This window comes from Solanum dulcamara, chromosome 2, assembly GCF_947179165.1.
Source record: "Solanum dulcamara chromosome 2, daSolDulc1.2, whole genome shotgun sequence".
NCBI lineage: Eukaryota > Viridiplantae > Streptophyta > Magnoliopsida > Solanales > Solanaceae > Solanum > Solanum dulcamara.
Genome location: NC_077238.1, coordinates 47,361,143 through 47,385,144, shown reverse-complemented (window position 1 = coordinate 47,385,144; position 24,002 = coordinate 47,361,143). Strand labels below are relative to the sequence as shown.

General features: G+C 37.5%; 1 protein-coding gene and 1 pseudogene across 1 annotated transcript; one reads left to right on the top strand and one right to left on the bottom strand.

Moving 5' to 3' along the window:
• The first annotated feature begins 651 nt into the window (after positions 1–651).
• Positions 652–771, top strand: LOC129881250 (5S ribosomal RNA; annotated as a pseudogene).
• An 18,612-nt stretch (positions 772–19,383) lies between these two features.
• On the bottom strand, positions 19,384–23,646 carry LOC129880550 (vacuolar protein sorting-associated protein 32 homolog 2). Its single transcript, XM_055954632.1, has 8 exons — positions 23,399–23,646; positions 23,179–23,290; positions 21,258–21,357; positions 20,792–20,877; positions 20,612–20,703; positions 20,357–20,471; positions 19,995–20,211; positions 19,384–19,725 (listed from the first exon to the last, which is right to left on the bottom strand). Exons 2-7 carry the CDS (start codon positions 23,248–23,250, stop codon positions 20,020–20,022), a joined length of 657 nt encoding a protein of 218 aa, XP_055810607.1. The 5' UTR covers positions 23,251–23,290; positions 23,399–23,646; the 3' UTR covers positions 19,384–19,725; positions 19,995–20,019.
• Between the last annotated feature and the right edge of the window lie 356 nt (positions 23,647–24,002).

Below are 24,002 nucleotides of genomic sequence, written 5' to 3'. Positions count from 1 at the left end.
AATGGTACGCTTTAATCTTTTCATCAAGTTTGAGGGTAATGTAGTGTACGAAGACTTATCTGTCTTCCCAGTTTCTTCGCAGACTGATCCTCGGTTGTTAACTATAACTTGGGCTTCTTCTTCTGGGATAATAGCTATGGGGACTCCGTAAGGTCCTACCACTCTTTTACCTTATAATTTTACACCTTCTCGACTGAGAAGGTAGCCTTTGATTGAAGGAGCATGGGCTAATATTGTTAATCCCTAGGTAACATTCCCTCCAAATTCATCTGTCAATGGAGTGCGAAGTGAGTCTTGTAGCCCTGGTCATATTGTAGAATTTTCGAGCTTGGGTATTACTTCCTGGCTTCCGTAAATTACATCAACTGGTACCCTTACCTTTTGGATTTTGCTTTTCAATCCTTAGAGTTGGCTTCCAAGTGGTATCGAAATTCCCTCGCCCACTGGCCCATATAGCCATTCGGTCGTTTGCCTATCATTAACTAGTACTATATCGAAGAACTGTGGCATTCAAGTGCACCATCAGTTGGTAATTAATTAATCTTGCCAGTTTTCCTTAAGCCCTTATTACAATTGCCTTAATGTATCTTATAATACTCTGGGTACATAATCTCATATCATTCCCCCGTTACTAGTTTAGATTCATCCATCTCGCGTGATCATACCAGCACTAACGTATTAAGTTCCATCAGAATTTTGAAGTAAAGCGTGCTGGGGCGAGAGAAGTACTAGGATGGGTGACCTCCTTGGGAAGTCCTAATGTTGCATTTCATGGTAATCCTTGCAATAATGTGCGGGGCACTCAACTTAGCCCAAAATTTCTCTTAGCGTCGTCTCGCTAGTCTTTATATTTTGCCTTGTCCTTTTCTCTATTATCTTACAACCAGCTAGTCCTGTCCGTCTTATCCAAACCATTTCCAAATTTTCCTTACCCCCGCTTGTAATCCTCTTGAAACATTTTCATGTCATTCTTTACCTTTACAAGGATATGAGAAGGTTTTCAACTTAACCTGAGAGATATATTAGCATTGTCCCACTCGTCCCCCCTTATCGCACTTCTTTCTTTTCCCCTATTCACTCTGTGTTCTTCTTATTTTCTACCACAGGAGGCTTTCTATTCCTTTTTCTTTGGTTATTTATCTATCACAACATCATTTGCAACTAACTCTATAGCCAACATTTTGGCTTTTGGTTTATCATGTTGTCATTATCCTTCGTAATGTCTCTTGAGTTATTCGATATCTTTTCATGGTTACACTCTTCTGTTTTTATACGCAACCGCCTTCTAGTGTTATGTTGTTCAGGGTCTCATCACAACCTTCTTAACGCTGCCTTATGTAGCATTCTGGCTTCCATTACAATTATTGGTGGCTTCCGGGCCTTTCTAACTTGGTCTGGCAAGATATTTTATTGAAGTTTAGATGTCCATCTCAAATATATTGCCATATCAATTGCCTCCTCCTAATTTTTCCATTTTCTCATTAACTTCCCCCCTTTAGAGGGTACTCATACTTTCATCTGCTTGTACCTTGCTCTATGTCTCTATGTCCAGTCTCAATTTCGTCCAATCTCTTTCTCCAATCTACTTGGTACTGCATCAGGTCCCTATCTTCTTGTATATTTTACAACCTGGTTATCCGCGTATGGAATTTTGGCTAACTTATGAAACGACGAGAACCTCTTCATACATAGTGTGACACCTCATCTATTACTCTATACTTGAGTTATGGGACCCATGGGACTACTCATCTGAGGCCACATTCTACTTATCTTCATCAAAAATTAATTAGTACTTGTAGTCGTTCCAATTTTAATTAGGCAGTACTAGTATTCCGATGATAACTATTACAGGTTTTCTTGAAGTAGTGTCTTTGTCCCAACCTATATCCTTTATTTCTTGGGATGAACATAAGTTGCACCATTTATTCTCTAAGTCTGTTGTCTTTGTATTTTAAGGGTTCCACTATTTTTGGGGCGACGTTGTGTATATGCGTCATTCCTTTATATCTTAAGCTCCATGCTCTTACTGCGTACTCCACGCAGGTTTTTAACTTAGTTAGCATCTACCAAGTGCGCCTTATTAGCGGTTTCACTTTATCCTCGTACTGCTATACTACACGTTTAATTCATACTCATGTTCAGTTCTTGACATCTCTTTGAGGTGCTTCTATTTAGAAGTTCTTTCCCCAATTAGTCGGTGGAGAACTATAAACTGTTATCGTAAACCATTTCCCGACCATTGTTGGAAGAAACTAGAATCTCTTAAACATCACAGTACTTCTTTTAATACTTGACCTACCTGGTCTCCTTCCGAGTTTATCCTCAAGTTATGAATAACTCATCTAATTTATAATAGGAGTCGGGGGCTTGGTATTTTCAAAATGAGTGAAGCTCAATTACTAATATCTTACCTTTCATCCTGAGCTTCTTTTTTTTCCCTACAACACAATTACGGCTGGAGATACGATAGTCTGAACTGTACTACTAAGACAGACTTTTGTTTCTCTGTAATAAACTCCCCTGAGTGAAAAGGGTATCCCCTATTGACGACCTGAAGGGTACCTCTTACAGCTTTAGTTAACCATAATGGGGGTACTTGGTATCAACTTCCAAGACATCTTAAGACTCTATGTTTCATTCCCTTTTCTTGTTTTGGGAAAATTTCGACAGAGTTTCCTCTATATTATTTACTTATCCCCAAACCTGCACGCAGAAAATACCAATAATGCCTCACAGGGCCAACACATATATATATTTATATTATATCACAGCCACACAGGGCTTTCAATATCATCTCATATCGTAGCCATACAGGGCTTTCAACGTTAACAATAGTATAAAAGTAATGGTCTTACCTCGTATGTACAAATTCAAACTGCATCTGTTGCACTTTCTGTCTGCTTTCCTTTCAGGTTTCAAGTTTACATTTAAATCACATGTAAATACCTTACCCAACAGATATCTTTCGGACCTTTAGTTTACTTACCTGCGTGCTTCGTAACTTCCCATGTCGTCAATTACTTCCTTCTGTTGGTGTCGTCCTTTTGTTAAGATCCAAGGTTAGTATAAGAAATTGTCCTATGACTTGGACCTATAGCACGATCTCAGATGTAAAAGAAAGGTAACATCCTAAATATCGTGTAGCCTCTTGTTTATAGATGTGGCGGGCAACACATTGATACATAAGATTCTACTAGACACGGTTTGTAGACAATCCAAGGATGAACCGCTCTGATACAACTTCTGTTATGACCCAACCCCGTAGGCCACGACTGCGGTCCGACCTGAATCCCCCGTATACCTAACTATCAATTGTGGTCAAATTGAACTATAAATAAAATAATATCATGTAATAGAGCCCCATTGGGCAACAACATTTTCATAAATCTGTAGCCCTTTTCATTTGTGTCGTAACATAAAAGGGCATGCAAGCCGACAAGGCTGCCATAACATAATAATATATACCATATATCATGTACACCCAGTTGAATCAAACTGATATACACAACCCATGTATACATGTCTGCAGACCTCTAACAACATTAATGATGACATATGATGGGACAGGGCCCCCGCTATACCCCTGAATAACAAAACAATACTATACATCAATGGCCAGTGCCAAAAACTAGGCTCCGATACAATGGAGCCTCTTCCAGCTGAGATGAGCGGAATCCTAAGCTGACGGACTCCCACAACCTATATCTGTACCTACGGGCATGAAACGCAGCCCCTCCAAGAAAAGGGGGTTTAGTACGATATATGTACTGAGTATGTAAAACATAACATAGCATAACTAGAAACATATTTGAAGCGGAGAAGCAGGGAATCCAGTACATCATAAAAGAAGCCTTTGTACCTGTACTCTGTGAATCATAAAAACATGTATGTTCAAATTATATCATATAGTCGTCCCTATCAGTAGTCCGGTGGATACATCTGTAAGATCATCATAACCCGGTGCCATCACCACCTTATTACAACACATCATCATATATATACATACATATCTCGGCCCTCTAGTTAGGGGCTTGGTGAACAATGCAGTAAATTATGCACGATTACTATTCCCAGCCCGAGACTCGGTGAAAGAAGTGCTACAGTATACACGAGTAGAGTAGTGAGCAACTATATGCAGTTTAAATCATTATTGGAGACTCAATATATTAAGAAAGTTAAGATTTTGTTTAAGGACCCGAATAATGATGTAGTCATCTCGAGTGTCCTCTAAATGCCATTATGGGCTGCCTTAAAAGTAATCTCGGGGAACCTAGACATGTATTAACATAGGGCCAAATCATTTATGGAATCAAAAACACTTACTCTCGTATTCTCCGAATGGAATTTCGTCGATTCCAGCAGATCTGAAATATCGAAATTGACTTAGGAGACATTACAGAATTAGTTTTGAAGTTGTAACAAAGATTTATATAGTTGAGAATTTGAGGAATTTTAAGCCAAGATTTAACTTTGGTTAACATTCTTGGAGAACACGCTTGGATGTGAATTCTGACAACACGATTAGCTCCGGAGTGTTGATTTTAGTTTAGAATGACCTTTTGTTCAATTCTCGAGGCTTTTGGGATCATTTTGACCCCTTTGGTGGATTTCGATATTCAAATATGGGACCCACTTTTTGTTGTAATGATCTCTGATGAGAATTTTAACCACGTCGTTGAGTCCAAATTGTCATTTACAATCAGATTCCATATATGATTTGGGTTTTTTCAACTCGGGATGAGTCCGGAGCGTCGAAACCAAGGACTTGTAAATTGCTGAAATCTCGTGGTACGCTGGTGCACTGTATCTGGTGCACTCTCGCCTCTATTAAAGCAATCAATTTCAGCATTTACTTGGAAATTAGTTTCACTTCATATCTCGATTTCTCCTTCGTTTCAAGCTCAATTTTGATGATATAAAGGTCAAAATTCAAGAGAATTTCGTGGAGAATCTGTTGGTGAGCTTGGAATATCGAGAGGAGGCTTTGCTTGAGGTAGAACTTCGAATTTAGCAGCTGGTTGTTACAATTTCGAGTTAGAATTGTGTTGATCTTTGAGGGGCTGGTTCTTGCTTGTTTTGACTCTGATTTGAGTGATTCCGGAGGCTATCTTACGTGGAATTTTGAGGAGAACATCTTGGAGGTGTTGGAATCTGCTTTTGGCATGTAGTTAGAGGTAAGAAATCAATTTTTAACTATAGATTTAGTGATTTTCAGTGTTGTATTTTATTGAATTTTGGAAAATTGTATCTTAGTCTATATAACTCTTTTTTGAGTGATTCTTGAGTTTAGATTGTGGAGTTTTTCACAAAAAACGTCATGATATAATTTTTTTTGATTGGGAGAGTTTCATTTTTGAGAAATTGATGCGTAAATAGGTTGCCTTATTTGTTTTCTTAGTTTGAAAATGTGGAAATTAATTGTTTGATCGTGTTGCGTTATTTTTCTACCCCGAATTATGTTATAAATCTAATTTGTGAGTTTGAGGTAACGTTTAGAACCTGTTCAGAGGATCAAATCCAGAATTCTGGATGCGGGTCCCACATTCATCATTTTAGACGCCAAAATTAATCCATCTCTAAAAATTATGAAATTAGTGTCTAAATGACCATATCAATGTTGTGCTTCTATTTTTGATAGTGTGGCAGCGTTCTGAGATCATTCGGAAGGGAAAGGCTCTGGCACTGTCATTTGGAGCTCGTGTATTCAGCCTACAAGTAGTCTTTGGTTTACCTTTATTTAGATTGAGATGAAATGTGTGAAAGCATGTTGAAATAGTTAGAATTTGGGTTGGGTAGTTTAATTGTATATCTTAGGTGTTAGAAATCATGCTTTAGGCTTTTTATTGGGTTTTTCAAGTATTTGGAAGTATGTGTATCATGTCGTTATTTGTTAGCATTGTAAGAAGAGTTGAATGAGCATGTTGTTGACACTGTAGAGTATGTTGGCCTTAGTATAGGATGTAAACTTGATTTAGATGCCCCAGCGTTGCTCCAGTAGACTTAGATTCTTGTAGAATTGTGTAGTGGGCTAGTGCCTGGTAGTTTGGCATTAGCTAGGCGATGTCCTTGCTCTAAAGAACACCCTCATTCATCACTCGACATAGTCATAGCTTTCAAGATATGTTGGCAATACTAGATTCTGTGATCGTTTGGCTTCAGCTCCGATTCAAGTTTTGGCGGCATATGAGTTGACACATTGGGAGGAAATTCTTGGAACTGTTGTTGTCTAACTGGAAAGGAGAATATTCGGTACCAAGGGATGAATTATCGGAGAGCATCCGAGTACCCAGCCCCAGATTCTGCTGTCTTGCTAGTATGACAAGCATTCGGGTACCTAGTCTTAGCCTCGATCATATCGATGTGTTACGGCGAGCATCCGGGTATCGAATCCCGACTGTTTTACTCCGTATTTTTGCACATTGGACTATTCGTGAGCTAATGGACATAAATTCAAGGACTTTTAATTTTAAATTTTAAAATGGCATGATTCCTTTGCAAATAAAAAGTTATATGGATAATATATGTGAAGTTAAAGACAACTCAAGAAGGACCCTTGAGCCAAATCAAAGTGGAAGCCATCAAATATTTATTTTTAAGTCACGTTTTTGGGTGAGCTGACTTTGGGAGGCCATAACCCCTTTAGCATTTGAGAATTTGGGAAAACTCTCAAAATGAAAGTGGTAGAAAATTGAAATAGCTTTCCAACTAAAGGTTGTGGGTCTAGAGGTGATATAGGGATAAGGAGATATGAATGTGTTAAGATAAAAGGGTTGGGCTGAATAGTGGATTCGGCCCAACCTAATTCCAACTCGGGTCAGGCCCAATACCCACACCATTTAAGGAGATTTTTCAGACCCAAAACCTCCAGAAATTTCCAAACAGAGAGAGAGAGGAGAATCTTAGAGAGAAACACCAATTTCGATCAAAATCTGAGCCCCAAATCCCGAAGCTCATGAAGAGAAAAATATTCTACGTCGCGTTGCCTTCAATTTTTAAAAACCAGCCAAGAAGGAGAGTGTTAATGTGGTTGTTGCATACTTAATGTAATATTAAAGTCTCTTTTTATTGTTAATAAGTTTAATTAGAGTTTTAGCGGATTAGAATGGAGAAAATAACATTATAAACTCGGTTGTTGTTTTGTGGAGATTTATGGATTAAGGAGTTGTTTTGGGTGGATTAAATAGATGGAATTAGCTGATTATGATGTATAATAATTGTTGATATTGTTTTTGATGTTGTTGATGAGTTGTTGTTCTTGAATTTGGAAGAATAAAGTGTATGAAGATATAGTATATATTTTGGGACTGTTTGGTATGATATTTGTGGCTATTTTGCTATAATATTTTAGGGACTGTTTTGTGGTTGTTACGAACTATTTTGTGGGCTGAAATATTGGGGGATTGGTTGTAGTTGTAGTTGTTGTTATACTATGGATATACAAAAATAAAGAGGTGAATACAAGTATTGACATCCGAATGTATATTGGGATATTTTGGAAGTAACTTAAGGATGGATTTAGATAGAGTTGAAGGTATGTAAAGATGTCCCTCCTTTATTTTGGCAGGTCTTAGATTTAAATAATGAATCATATGAGCTTGGGATAATTCTATTTATAAATTTCGAGTGTAATTCGTGATCTTTATTTATTTCCTGATGTTAGAGCTCCTTATGTGATTGAGCTATTTCCCCTCGAATCCTCTATACATTGGATAGTCGCTGGTGTATAAAAGTCCCTATTTTTACAAGCTTTATCATAATTAGATTCCTTAACTTACAATAATGGTTCGCATTATCTTGTTGGATCACCCACACCCAGGTCTGCAACACGGACTTGTCGCGGACCACACTGCCTCGCAGATTAAGTTCAAGTTTCAATTTGGTCACTACATGTCAAAGGTCTGCGATGCGGACTTGTCGCGGACCATACTGCCTCGCTCTTGAATTCTTGATTTTGCTTGGTTTATTGTTCATGGTCATGTGCGCAGCGCAGACCTGTTGCGGACTACAGTGCCTTGTCCAATAAATTTCATACTTTAGGCATTTGAGTGTTAGTTATTCTACTTATTCTATTGAATCTCAGATGATAATCTAATCGTATATGGTTGCTAATGATAATCCACTCGTGCATACTGTTATTGTATTATTCACAGAGTTCCGGGTCGGGTATGTTATCATGCACAGTTTTACTACATCATTCACTGAGTCCCTTACTAGAGGGCTGGGTACGGTATATGTATATGATGATATAATTATGGCACCGAGTCCCATAATGGGCCGGGTATGGTATACATGTACTAAACTTTATTCACCGAGTTCCTTACTAGAGAGCTGGGTACGATATAAATATATATATATATATATATATATATGAAGATATAATAATATAATTATGACAGCGAGTCCAATAATGGGTCGAGTACGGTAAATGATGATGATATGCATGACTTTATTTCATAAGATGCAGGTTTAATATATTTATAAATCAACAAGATATGGTAGAGGTCGTGGTGGAACTTCCAGTTCTAGCGGTCCCTCGAACCGCATATATGCTTTAACCAGTAGATAGGATCAAGAAGCGTCACCAAATGTGGTTACAGATATATTATCGATTTTTCCTCGAGACGTATATGTATTGATAGATCCAGGCTCCACCTTATCATATATATCTTTCTTTGTTGCTAATAGAATTGGAATAAAACCTGAATTGATAAAACCATTTGAGGTGGCTACACCGGTAGGAGATTCTGTTATAGCCAAGCAAGTATATAGAGATTGTTCGGTGATTATATATAGTCGTCACACCAAGAAAGATTTGATATAGTTAGATATGACAAAATTTGATGTTATTTTTGGCATGGATTGGTTGGCTTCTTGTTATACTAATGTTGATTGTAGAGAAAAAGTAGTTCGGTTTCAGTTCCCAGGGGAGTCAACTATAGAATGGCCGGGGAATACGGCATCATCGAGGGGTAAGTTCATTTCATACCTCAAGGCAAGGAAGATGGTTAGGAAGGGGTATATTTATCATCTCGTTCGTGTGCATAACTTGAAAGAAGAAGTATCGACTCTTTAGTCAGTTCTGGTAGTTAATAAATTTCCAGATGTATATTCAGATGAACTTCCAGGTCTTCCTCCTGAGAGGGAGATAAAGTTCACTATAGATGTATTGCCAGATACTCAGCCTATATCTATTCCTTCCTACAAAATGGCACCCTTAGAGCTAAAAGAATTGAAAGAGCAACTAAGAGACTTGTTAGAAAATAGCTTCATTAGGCCCAACACATCACCTTGGGGAGCACCGGTACTATTCGTGAGAAAGAAAGATGGGTCACTGCGTATGTGTATTAATTATAGGCAACTGAACAAGGTAAAAATAAAGAATAGATATCCCCTCCCCAGGATTGATGATTTATTTGACTAGTTGCAGGGTGCTAAGTGTTTCTCGAAGATAGACCTGCAGTTAGTCTATCATCATATAGGTGAAGGAATTAGATATCCCAAAGACTGCATTCAGGACCCGATACGGGCATTATGAGTTTAGGATGATATCTTTTGGGCTGACCAATGCTCTAGTAGTGTTTATGGATCTAATGAATTGAGTATTCAAGCCATTCCTAGACCTATTCGTGATTGTATTTATTGATGATATTTTGGTCTACTCACAATCATAAGGGGAGCATACAGATAATTTGAGGATGGTATTTGGGGTGCTCCATCACCAAAAGTTGAATGCTAAGTTCTCTAACTATGAATTTTGGTTGACTTCAGTAGCATTCCTAGGGCATATTATTAGAGATGATGGTATTCGAGTAGATGCACAGAAAATTTAGGCCATAAAGACTTGGCCTAGACCTACGATACCTACTGAGGTATGTAATTTTCTGGGGCTAGCAGGATACTACAGGGGATTCGTAGAGAAATTTTCTTCAATTTTAGTTCCTTTAAAAAGGCTAACTCAGAAGGCAGTTAAGTTCTAGTGGACCAATGCTTATGAACGAAGCTTTCAGTTGCTGAAAGATAAGTTGACTACAGCCCTAGTTCTATCTCTTCCTAAGGGACCTGATGGCTATGTCCTTTATTGTGATGCTTTCGGTGTTGGGCTAGGTTGTGTATTGATGCAACATGGCAGAGTCATAGCCTATGCTTCCCAATAACTCAGAAAGCACAAAACAAATTATCCTACTCATGATCTAGAGTTAGCAATAGTAATTCATGCTTTCAAAATATAGAGGCATTATATGTATGGCGGGCATGTTGATAGCTACACCATCACAAAAGTCTCAAATACATCTTTAAGCAGAAGGAGCTGAATTTGCAGGAGAGAAGGTGGCTAGAGTTGTTAAAATAATATGATGTTGACATTTTATACTAACCAGGGAAAGCAAATATTGTAGAAGATGCACTCAGCCATAAATCTATGGGTAGCTTGGCAGATGTACAATCAGAATGGAAGAAGATAGTTCATGAGATTTGTCGGTTATCTAACCTTGGAGTCCGTTTGGTTGATTCTAACGATGGTAGAGATTCTATTTGAGGAGTTGCCGAATCCTCTATCATGGAAGAGGTCAAGCGACACCAGTATAAGGACCCTTTTCTGGTATAGTATAGGGATGCATCCTTTCAAAAGGAAAAGACCCCATTCGAGATCACACCTGACGGAGTGCTAAGATATGGGGGAAGACTGTGTACCTGAGATTGTAGGGCTACGGCAATAGATTATGGGAAAGGCACACTATGCCCGATATTCTGTTCATCCAGGGTCAACAAAGATGTATCATTACCTTAGATGTTTATACTAGTGGAATGGCATGAAGAAGGAAATAGCAGAGTTCGTAGCCTAGTGCCCAAATTGCCAACAGGTTAAGATTGAGCATCAGAAGTCTGGCGGACTATTATAGAAGATGGAAATCCCGACTTGGAAATGGGAAGCAATTAATATGGACTTCATTACAGGCTTACCTCGCACTCCGCGGAAGTATGATTTAATATGGGTTATTGTAGATAGGATGAACAAATCAGCCCATTTTCTTCCAGTTAGGACTACATATTTACTTGAGGACTATGCAAGGTTATATATAAAGGAGATAGTAAGACTCCTAGACCTACTCATGATTGTATTTATTGATGATATTTTGGTCTACTCACGATTGGAAGGGGAGCATACAGATCATTTGAAGACGGTACTTGGGGTGCTCCAGCACAAGAAGTTGTATGCTAAGTTCTCTAAATGTGAATTTTGGTTCACTATAGTAGCATTCTTGGGGGATATTATTGGAGTTGATGGTATTCGAGTAGATGCATAGAAAATTGAGGCCGTAAAGACTTGTCCTAGACCTACGACACCTACTAAGATTCGTAGTTTTCTAGGGATGGCAGGATACTACAGGAGATTCATAGAGAAGTATACTTTGATTTTAGCACTTTTACAAGGCTAACTCAGAAGGCAGTTAAGTTCTAGTGGACCGATGCTTGTGAACGAAGCTTTCAGTTGCTGAAAGATAAGTTGACTACAACCCCAATTCTAACTCTTCCTGAGGGACCAGATGGCTATGTCATTTATTATGACGCTTCCGGTGTTAGGATAGGTTGTGTATTGATGCAACATGGAAGAGTCATAGCCTATGCTTCCCGGTAACTCAGAAAGCACAAAAGAAATTATCCTACTCATGATCTTGAGTTAGCAACAATAATTCATACTTTAAAAATATGGAGGCATTATCTGTATGGTGGCATGTTGATATCTATACATATTACAAAAGTCTCTAATACATGTTTAATAAGAAGGAGCTGAATTTGCGGTGGAGAAGATGGCTAGAGTTGCTAAAAGATTATGATGTTGATATTTTATACCAACCAGGGAAAGAAAATGTTATAGCAGATGCACTCACCCATAAATCTATGGGTAGCTTGGCAGATGTACAACAAAAACGGAAGACGATAGTCCATGAGATTTTCAATTTAGCTAACCCTTGAGTCCGTTTGGCTGATTCTAATGATTGTAGAGATTCTATTCGAGGAGTTGTTGAATCCCCTATCATGGAAAAGGTCAAGCGACACCAGTACGAGGATCCTATACTGGCATAGTATAGGAATGCAACCCATCAAAAGAAAAAGACCCCATTCGAGATCACACCTGATGGAGTGCTAAGATATAGGAGTAGACTATGTGTACCTAAGATTGTAGGTATACGGCAATAGGTTATGGGAGAGAAACACTATGCCTGATATTCTGTTCATCTAGGGTCAACAAAGATATATCATGACCTTAGATGTTTATACTATGGAATGGCATGAAAAAGAACATAGAAGAGTTCGTAGCCCAGTGCCCAAATTGCCAACAGGTTAAGATTGAGCATCAGAAGAGTGGTAGACTATTACAGGAGATGGAAATCCCAACTTGGAAATGGGAAGCAATTAATATGGACTTCATTATAGGCTTTCCTTGCACTCCATGGAAGTATGATTCCATATGGGTTATTGTAGATAGGCTAACAAAATTAGCCCATTTTCTTCCAGTCAGGACTACATATTCAGTTGAGGACTATGCGAGGTTATATATCAAGGAGATAGTAAGACTCCACGGGGTTCCCACATCTATTATCTCAGACAAAGGATCTTAATTTACAGCTAACTTCTAGAGATCATTATAGAAGGGATTGGGAACACATGTGAATCTTAGTACAATATTTCACCCTCAGCCTGATGGACAGACTGAACATATTATTCAGGCGCTAGAAGATATGTTGTGGGCCTGTATTATTGACTTCAAAGGTAGCTGGGATGATCATTTACCACTTATTGATTTTGCTTATAATAATAGCTACCATTCTAGTATCCATATGGCACCGTACGAGGCTCTGTATGGAAGGAAGTGTAGGTCACCTATTAGTTGGTTTGATATTGGTGAGACTAAAATAATAGGCCCAGAAATGATTCAACAATCTATGGATAAAGTAAAACTCATTCAGGAGAGATTATTAGTATCCCAGAGTCGATGAAATCATATGCAGATAATCGACGTCGACTTTTAGAGTTTCAGGTTGATGATTGAGTGTTCTTGAAGGTGTCACCCATGAAGGGGGTAATGAGATTCAGCAAGAAAGGGAATCTTAGCCCGAGATACATTGAACCTTATCAGATCATTCATAGGGTAGGCAAGGTTGCATTTGAGTTGGACCTACTATCTGATTTGGAAGTAGTACAACTAGTTTTTCACGTGTCAATGCTTCGCAAATGTATAGGAGACCCTTACAGAATATTTCCCATAGATGATGTATAGATAACAGAGGAGTTATCCTACAAGGAGAAACTTATCACCATCCTGGATCAATAGATTAGAAGGTTGTGAACTAAGGACATGGCTTTCGTAAAGTTATTGTGGCAAAAAAAGAATAGAAAAGAGATGACCTGGGAAGCCGAAGAGGACATGAAGAATAAGTATCCTCACTTGTTCCCTATGTCTACATGTAATCTAAACCTCTCAATTGATTATATTGATTTATAGAGAAAACTATATGTTGTAGAAATAAAAGAGATTCCCTTAAATTCCTTATTTCTTTATGAGGTTTGTGTAACATTCTAGGATGAATATTCTAAAGGGGAGAAGAATGTTATATTCTATATTTTTGCACATTGGACTATTCGTGAGCTAATAGACATAAATTCAAGGACTTTTAATTTCAAATTTTAAAATGGTACTATTCATTTGTAAATGACAAGTTATATAGATAATATATATGAAGTTAAATACAACTCAAGAAGGACCCTTCAGATGAGCTGACTTCAGAAGGCCATAACCCCTTTAGAATTTGGGAATTTGGGAACACTCTCAAAATGAAAGTTGTATAAAGTTGAAATATCTTTCTAACATAGGTCATGGGTCTATTGGTGACATCGTGATAAATAGATATGAATATTTTAAGACAGAAAGGATGGGTTGAACAGTGGATTCGACCCAACCCGATTCCAACTCAGGTCATGCCCAATACCCACACCGTTTAAGGAGATTTTTCAGCCTTCTTCTTTATTTTTCAGACCCAATACCTCCAGAAATTTCTATAGAGAGAGAGGAGAATCTTAGAGAGAAATACCAATTTTGACCAAAATCCGAGCCCCGAATACCGAAGCTCATGAAGAGAAAAATATTGTACATCGCGTTGCCTTCAATTTGAGCTAAACATCAGCCAAGAAAGAGAGTGTTAATGTGGTTTTTGCATACTTAAGTAATATTAAAGTCCCTTTTTAATTGATAACAAGTTTAATTAGAGTTTTAACGGATTAGAACGGAGAAAATAGTGTTATAAACTCAGTTGTTGTTTTGTAGAGATTTATGGATTAAGAGGCTGTTTTGGGTGGATTAAATAGATGGAATTATATGAGTATAATAATTGTTGATATTGTTTTTGATATTGTTGATGAGTTGTTATTTTTAAATTTGGAAGAATAAAGTGTATGAAGATATAGAATATATTTTGGGACCGTTTGGTATGATATTTGTGGCTATTTTGCAATAATATTTTGGGGACTGTTTCGTGGTTGTTATGAACTATTTTGTGGACTGGTATATTAGGGGATTGGTTGTAGCTATTGTTGTTGTTATACTATGGATATACAGAAATAAAGAGATAAATACAAGTATTGGCATCCGAATGTATATTGGGCTATTTTGGAAGTAACTTAAGGATGGATTTAATTCTATATTGATATAAAATTGTTGGTATTATTTTTATTGATATTTTAATTGGTGTTTGGCTAAATTGGAATTTCGAGGATTATTACGTTTGTAGGAGAAATGCTACCCGAATTTTGTTAAGTTTCATTTGTACTTGGATTAGTTAGTAAGTGATGTGGATATCTAACTGTGGCCTATGTCATCTTAATTTTAGACCCATGAGCTCGAGAATTAGACGTTGAACATTTAGATAGAGTTCAAGGTATGTAAAGTTGTCCTCCTTTCTTTTGGCATAACTTATATTTAAGTAATGAATGATATGAGATTGGGGTAATTCTATTCATAAATTCCGAGTGTAATTCCTGATCCTTATTTATTTCTTGATGTTAGAGCTCCTAATGTGATTGAGCTATTGCCCCTCGAGTCCTATATACATTGGATAGTTGATGGTGTATAAAAGTCACTATTTTTACAGGCTTTATCATAATTAGCATCCTTAACTTACAATAACGGTTCGCATTATCTTATTGCATTACCCAAACCCAAGTCCGCAATGTGGACTTGTCGCGGACCATACTGCCTCGCACTTGAATTCTTGATTTTGCTTGGTTTATTCTTCATGGTCATGTGTGCTATGCGGACCTATTGCGAACTACAGTGCCTTGTCCAATAAATTCCATACTTTAGGCATTCGAGTGTTAGTTATTCTACTTATTCTATTGAATCTCAGATGACAATCTAATCGTATATGGTTGCTCATGATAATCAACTCGTGCATACTGTTATTGTATTATTCACCGAGTTCCGAGATGGATATGTTGTCATGCACAGTTTTACTACATCTTTTATCGAGTCCCTTACTAGAGGGCCAGGTATAGTATATATATATGATGATATGATTATGGCATCGAGTCCCATAATAGGCCGAATACGGTATACATATACACGACTTTATTCACCGAGTCCCTTACTTGAGGGCTGGGTACAGTATATATATATATATATATATATGACGATATAATGATATAATTATGAAATCGAGTCCCATAATGGTCTTAGTACGGTATATGATGATGATATACATGACTTCATTCCATAAGACGCAGGTACAATGATTTATTATTATACTTGTCTCCTGAATCTTTATTTCAGATGTGATCTTCTTTATAATATTTTATGCTTTATATACTCAGTACATATTATGTACTGACCCCTTATCTTCAGGTGGTAGGGGTGCTTTTCATGCCCACAGGTATAGATACTCATTTCGAGAATCCACTAACTTAGGATTTCCACTTAGCTTATTTTGGAGTGCTCCATTGTCCCGAAGCCTAGATCTTTGGTACAGATCCTTTTGATGTATATATTGTTTATCCAGGGGTACGACAGGGCCCTGTCCTGTCATATGATATTGTTGATACTCTTAGAGGTCTGTAGACATATGTGTGAGTTGTGTATATGTTTGTTCAGCTGTGTCTATATGATGTGCTATAGATATTGATATGTAATGGAAACCTTGTTGTCTTGTATGTCCTTTCATGATATAATTAGTGGTGACTCCTCAGGGGACAAATGATAGGGATATATTTACATGAAGATGTTATGAGCCATTGGAGTTCTTATGTAAATTATCATATTATTCATAGTTCGGCTTGACTATATTTGATAGGTATGTATATGGGTGTCCAGGTAGGGCCCCAGCCACGACCGATGGGGATGGGTCATGACACTGACCTCGACTGCACCGATGTAGTATGGCAAGTATCCGGGTACTCAGTACCAGCCTTGGCCACTTTGAACATTCGGACGAGAATATGAGTCCCAGTCTCGGCCTCGACCCCTAAGGCAGCCCTAGTTCATTGACTCTTGGAGATTTTGGGTTTGGAAATGATACAGTACTTCGGTTCCTGACATCGTAGATTCTTTGTTTTCAGCCTTGGTAGTTGTAGCTATTTTGTGTACTCGGCGAGCTTATGGGGGTTCATCCAAGTTTTTATTTAACCTGTGCACGAGTGTCCCGGCTGGGCTTATGGGGGCCCAGTTAGGTATAATTAGCTGTAGTTCTCACAGATAGTACACTTTTACCTTGTGATGCTTATGTTGACTCCTATTTAGGATTATTCCTTTTTTTCATATTGTTTTCACCTTTTCTGCTCAGTCGGCCTATAATGCCTACTGGGTACCTGTTGTCTTGGTACTCATACTACACTCTACATCTACTTTCGTGATGCAGGACCAAGCATCAGCTACCATCGTGGATAGATCGAGCCTGTTGCAATCAGCTTCAGAGACTAGGGTAAGCACTTGGCGTTTTTAGATCATTTTTGTCTCCTTCAATATGGATGACCCTTTTTTTTCCTTTTGAAACTAGCCAATTGTTGTATATATTTTCGATCCACTTTCGAGACTTGTACTCGTCTTTTATTTTGTAGCATCTCTGTACTTGTGACTTTCAGGTTCTAAGAGGGATCTTTAGTTGTTTGTATCACATTTTGGTTTACTTTTGCTTATTCATTCTGATTACTTTTATAATTCACCACTCCTATTTAGTTTTCTCCCTCAAACTCATTACTTGACGTTTCGAGTTTACGGGTTGGCTTACCTATTGGTGAGTTATAGTAGGTGCCATCATGACCTGAGGAAAATTGGGTCATGACACCCTATGCATCTGTATTTCACAAATTTTATGTATCTGCGTATCCAATATCAATTTCTTGTATTTGTGTGTCCAAAATCAGTTTCATCTAGTGTATATCATATCAATTTCATTATATGTATCCGATATCAATATTTTTGGTATATGGTATTAAATGTTTCTTATATTTGTGCATAGATTATGTATCTGGGGATCAAAGATACATGTTATAGTATCAAAATATGCACCGATATATTCATCAATGTATATATATATATATATATCAATTGTCTCTAAGTGTCGTCACTATCGAAAAAAAAGAAAGAAGAGATTGAAAGAGGGGGGAGAGAGAGCAAGGTGGAGAGACAAAAGAGGGGAGAGAGAGAAAAAGAAGAGAGAGGGAGAGAGCGAGGAGGAGAGTGTAACGCCTCGAATTTCAAACCCATAAATACTCAGTATTTGACTTAGAGGGAAGTGCTTGGAATTTGTCTGGCTAGTTCCCATGAGGGACAGTATGAGTCGTGATTGGGGACTACGACACCATCAATTGTGAGAAAGTTTGAAGGCCTTCCATTGATGTCCTAGATCCTATGAGTCCAAGTACGACTAGTAGCCTGTGTAGTACGACTCATAACTCGACTCGTGAGGAGAGTCCAGACTCCACAAGTGGATGTATAACTTGTACTCAGAGAGTACCACCTTGTACATTGACTCAGAGAATATTTCCAGTAATACGAGAGAATAGGAAGATAATGTAAAGGTCGTGGAAAGATGGAATAAAAGTGAGGGCTACAATTTTTAAGTGTAAAAGGGAGTTACGGGTGCCTTGGGTGACTAGTTGCCACCGGACTAATAACTCAGCCATGTGTGGAAAATGTATTTAAGGTAGTTAGACGAGTTTATTTACACATTACTTAGAGCACTCTCGGGTTGAACTTCTCATCAGAATCTTTGAAGATTACTATGCTTCCTGGTCATATTTGGCATCATGACTGAAAAAGGATGGACTATTTGTATTAGGCAAAAAATAGTTTGTACATGTGATAGAATAAAAAGTGGACACATGGTAGGAAATTGGCTTGGTGTAATAAAGTTTGTTTCAAAGACAAGTTTGGAGAAGATTGATCTCAATTAGTGACTAAAATCACAAAAATACATGTTATCACTTATGAGGAAAAAGGAGCAAACTTCTGGCTCAAAGATAAGAAGGGACTCGTGTCATGATAATGTGGCAAAAAGGACAGAAGGATGAATATGCCATATATGATTGTACAATATCCTAACTACATCAAGGGAATATTTGCTGGCAGCACTAACGATATTTCCATGTGAATGTACAACGTTAATTGGTTGTATTACTTTAGGGCTTGAGTGGAGCCTTTCTATTAGTTAATGTATTACCTTTATAACCTATGGAATTGTAGATTTGAACACAATTGTAAGGGCATTTGATACTTCGCAACTCCATAGCAATACACTTTACATTCTTATGCTCCAAGCTTTCCATATTTACTTTGTCTTTACGATATAGCATTTACCTACTTCATCATCCTCAAATTTGAAGCTGAGAGCACTCAAACGACACCGAATTCAGTGAAAACGAACATCATCTAGGATCCTCTGCCCCATACAACTTTCTTTGCTTACTTTATTATCTGTCATTTTTTACTTATACACATGAATATATTTGATTGCTACTGAGTTTAACGAGTTACACCAATACACGAGTCGCTGACCTCATGCAAATTCCACTGTACCCTTTCCTGATAAACATTAATCACTAACGACCCTCTCTACAACCAAATTTCAGCTTTTCGGACCATAAATCTGTAGCTCAGTTCAGTTCCCATGCTACATGGCGAAAAAAAGAACGCCATAAAGGAACATAAGAATGAAATCTACGTTGACATGGAAGTATATATATGCTTTGGCACAGATGTAACCCGGCATCACGAAGTCGGTGCAAAATCATTTGAAATTCAGACGTACACATCCCATGCGTACAACATGAGTACGGAAGGATCCAAAACATATCAAAGGTTTTGCAAGCAAGAAGGACATGATAGGTAAGGATAAGAAAATACCAAGGTACACCACATATTCAATCACCGTTTGCAGAAACAGACAATACATTTTATATTATTATCCTTCTGAGATGTGGTACAAGATTACTATGGAAATTGTTAATTTTTTCAAAAAAAAAAAAGAAAGAAAGAAAAAAGACGTAGTGAACATAAAATTCACTTATGAACATGAACCACAAATTCTGCTGTCCATAGAATTCACCATTTTCCGCAACACCAATATGTACACATCCCTATATATTAACCCACATAGATATCAAAAAATGTGAAAGCATTTGCAGTAGTCTCTTGCATGCGCACAACCAGTCTATTATGTAAGCTACCCGTGATAATACCTGCAGAAAAACAAATATTATCACAAACCAATAAAAGTCCATAAATAGCAATTGCATACTAGCACTTTCATCCAAGTAATTGGGGCCAAATGATTGTAAAAAATAGATACACTATATGCAAATGGAAGGACTAACAATTCAAATACAAAAATGTTTGCATGTCTTTTGGTGGAGTCTTTCAAACACAGGAGCGCACGTTTCATCAATCAGTAAGTTACTAGTAAAAGTCATATACATACATAATTTCAGATGTGCTGGTAGTTAGTTACCGGTTAAAATAAAAGAGGGACTAGCTCAAAGAGCCATCTCTGCTTGCAAAGCAGCAAGTTCATCTTCTTCAGCTGTACGCTTCTGAGGAATGGGCCGAGAAGGTTGCTTCCCTGCAGGGACATGGACTGGAGCAGCAGGGGCTGTAGTTGCTGGTTGAAGAAGCTGATCTTCTAATTCAGCACCTTCCAATTCTTCAAGTTCTGCCTCCAATTCATCCTGCAACAATAGCATGTCAGAACTAGCAGAAATATAAAAGCATTTTATGTGACAAAGTACTCTTGCATAGAATATGAACTGTCCAACAAAGAATGTCAATAGAGCTAATAGGGAAGGAAGCATAATCTAGCAATATATCGGGAACCTCATCAAAATCAGCTGCTGCACCAATTGGAGTAGCCAAAGCCTCCTGTATTTGTTTCATATTCTCTGTCTGTTCATTTATTTCATCCATTGTCTTGTCCACATCATCAATATTTCTGTAAATAAAATGCATTGCGTAATCAGAGAAAAGAAACCATAATAACCCAATATACTCCAGACGTCACATGAATGAAGCAAATATGATATGTGCTTTAGTAATTTCACAATAACTATACAGAGCGACTTTGTTACTTACGTTGCTTTCTGCATTGCTTTCATCGCAGATGCTCCAGTTCGCAAAGCATCAACAGTTTCAGTTGTAGCTTTTGCGCCTTCTAGCATTATCATCTGGACATTGAAGTTTGATATGTGAACATCTGCACGACAAGAATCTCATCCAACACTAAACAAAAGAATTGATAACTAACTAGCAAACCTGATCATGGATGCGAAGCTGGAAATTGCCAAGCTGCTCAATTTGCTGTTCGTAGAGCCTCTTCCTCTTCAAACACTGTATTGCCGCTGCATCATAAAACGACAATTACTCATGTAAGCTAGCTGAAAGTATCATGTAAATTCCCATCAATTGAAATGAAGGTAAGAAATATCTAGAGAAGTTCCTATGCTCTTTATACTATTTATCACAAAGCAAGATACAGGGGGCAAAACAAAGTGATAGTGACTATAAGAGCGAGAATGTAGAGCCATCCAAGTGTAGTATCCAGTCACAAAGTATCTGTAAAGCCAGTGATTAGCAAGCTAACTCCTTAAGCTTATCTAAGTATGAAACAAGATATAAAACGGCAATAAGAGTAATTCTAATACAAAATCCACCACTACATAAGCAAAACAGAATCTAGAAACTTGGAAATTTCAAGAAAGCACAAAAGGATCACCCATACCTCGTTTGTTCTTTGCTCTTGTAAAATCTTTGGCCTTCTCAACCTCTGTAGAAGCCTTCTTCTGAAGCACTTTTTCCTTCTTCTCAAGCATCTCCAGCGTCTAAGAAAATGTACAACAACAAATTGAAATACATACATCTGCTTGCAATGGAAAATTCATCCACGAAGCTGAAAAAAGAGGAACACAGAATAAACTATGGCAAAAGAGCCTAATCACCTCAATCACTCTGACCTGTATAATGTTTTACGATTCTAAGACAAATATTTTCTTTCCCCCCTGAATGCGTCTAAACAAGCAAGTAAATACAGCTTCACAATAAGCACAGACCTCAACCATCACTTTTCTTTGTATCACCTTTCTGGTATACCTAACAGAGCAATCTTTATTGGTAATAAGTCCGATCTTATGATGTCATCCTAGTAAATAAAACTAGTAATAAAACAAAACAGCACATGTAATATGCCTAAGTGAATGTGGAAAGAAATTGTCAACCTCATGAGAATTCCTCCAGAGGCACCAACTGTAAGGAAGAAGATGAACTATGATTTCGCAAGAGAGCAGCACATAACTACATTGCCAAACGTCCTAATGAGAAGGATTCACGAGAAGTAAATGTAACAATTGAAAAGGTTGGACCAATCGAGGGAGGGAGGCTTTCAACCAGAGCCCAGTGGGTTGTATTGTATTTGCTAAGGCAAGGTTGAACCGGAATCTAGCAGAGAATGGTGCTGCAAGGGAGAAATGGAAATCACTATGTGCCACTTGCTGGCAAAGCCAAACTTTACGATGCAAGCAAGAAAAGAAAGAGAGATACTTCTTCCCACAATAGCTAATTACTGCTTCAAAATATTCTACAGAGAAAGAAATATCATTCCTGATAGGCTACCTCTTAGATATACATTCTCCTGACACACTAATGGCAATTCCTTGTACCGAGTTAAAAATCAAGAGACAATTTGGAAGATAGTGAATTGATCCTGAATAGTTTTTATCAGGTAATTTGGAAGCCATTGACACTAGATTTTGAAGATAATTTTATATCAATCAATTAATAGCCTCAATCTAAAGAATTTGGGATCGCGTATATGAATTCTCAGAGTTTGTGTGCACACTTCGACTAATGCACCAGGCACCCACAAGCGCAAGCACGATTTCTCAAGGTAATCCTTCCAACCAAGGTTGGAGCCTAATAACAAGTGGTGGTGTTGCTAGCCAAACCTAGGATCTCCAAATGGTTATTCTCATGTCTCAACCACTGGCCATCCCCTTGGATGGGATAGTTATATGAATCCTGTACATCAATCCTACTCTATGCAGGTCAATTCAGTTCTAATACAAACAACAACAACAACAACAACAACAACCCAGTGAAATCCCACAACGTGGGGTCTGGGGAGGGTAGATTGTACGCAGACCTTACTCCTACTAATACAAAATAATTAAGAATTCTAAGCACGTTATGCCTACCCCGAAAGATAGTTTAATCCCAACTAATTCATATCACCAATATGAATGGATTTTCAAGGTAGTAATTAGAAAAAAAGATACAACCTAGCAGTACTTTATGCAAATATATGAACTCAACCATATACCACTTCTAAGAGTTTAGCAGTATCAATTATAAACTCACAGAAAATCCCTAGCTTGTTTTTCCTAGGGGATGAAGTGTTGGGATAATCTTGTTCAAACAAAGCAACAGATAATCTTTTATTCTTTGCTAAGGTAAGCAATCCCTCACTCAATCCCAGGTCAGCTCAGCACCATATAATAAATTATGCACAAAGTACTTTCTGTTACTATTTTATTCACTACTAATTTCAAGATGCTAGATATAGATCATAATTACAGTAAAATCAATATGTAAAATGAAATATAGAAATTCATAGATAAATTAAGTAATGGGTAAATAGCGATGTCGACCTCGTTTAATTTGTCAAGAGTCATAAGAGCATTAGCTTCCTGCTTAGGTTTCCCAAATATCCGCGAAAACATCTTTGCTTATACAACAAACAAAGGCGAACCTGCTTTAATTCTGCAATCAAACCATCAAGAAAAACTCAATTTTTCATCAGTAAAAGATTTGGAAAGAGAATGGATTTCTTTCCCAACAAGGGAAACGACGATATCTACATCGCAATACCTGTTGATTACAAGTTAGAATTTAGAGTAGAAGAATATCAACTCGAAGGTATATGATTCAACTGGAAATTTGATTCAACTCGGAAGACTGAATTTGGTTGCAAGGCAAATTAATGAATTTATGTGAAAATTCGAGGAAGGAGAAGAATAACGAGCCGACCCGGTTGGGTTGTTCGTGGTATATGGCTTTTCTTAAGCGTGTCGAGTGAAATTGGAAATGGTAGTCGGAATCCACACGGCAAGTGTCACTTTATTGAAGGCACATCTAAAAACAAATTACGAGAAGTCCTAATTATTTTTTTATATATAAATTTTTGAAATTGCTTTTAACTACAAGCTCACTTCCAAAAGGAGTTGTTGGATAAATAAAGAGTATTGTTCATATATAGATATAATTTATCTATTTACAATTTATAACAATAGTTTAAGAGAGGAGAGAAGTAAACCAACTCAAGAGAGATGTGAGAGGGGAGTAAGAGTTTGGAGAGAGAGAGGAGAGATGCTAGATACATGTTGCATCATGATACAACCTACATATTGATACAATTTATATTCATGTGTTTTTCCTCTCTCCCAAATTTTGTTTGTCTCTCTTTTCTCTCTCT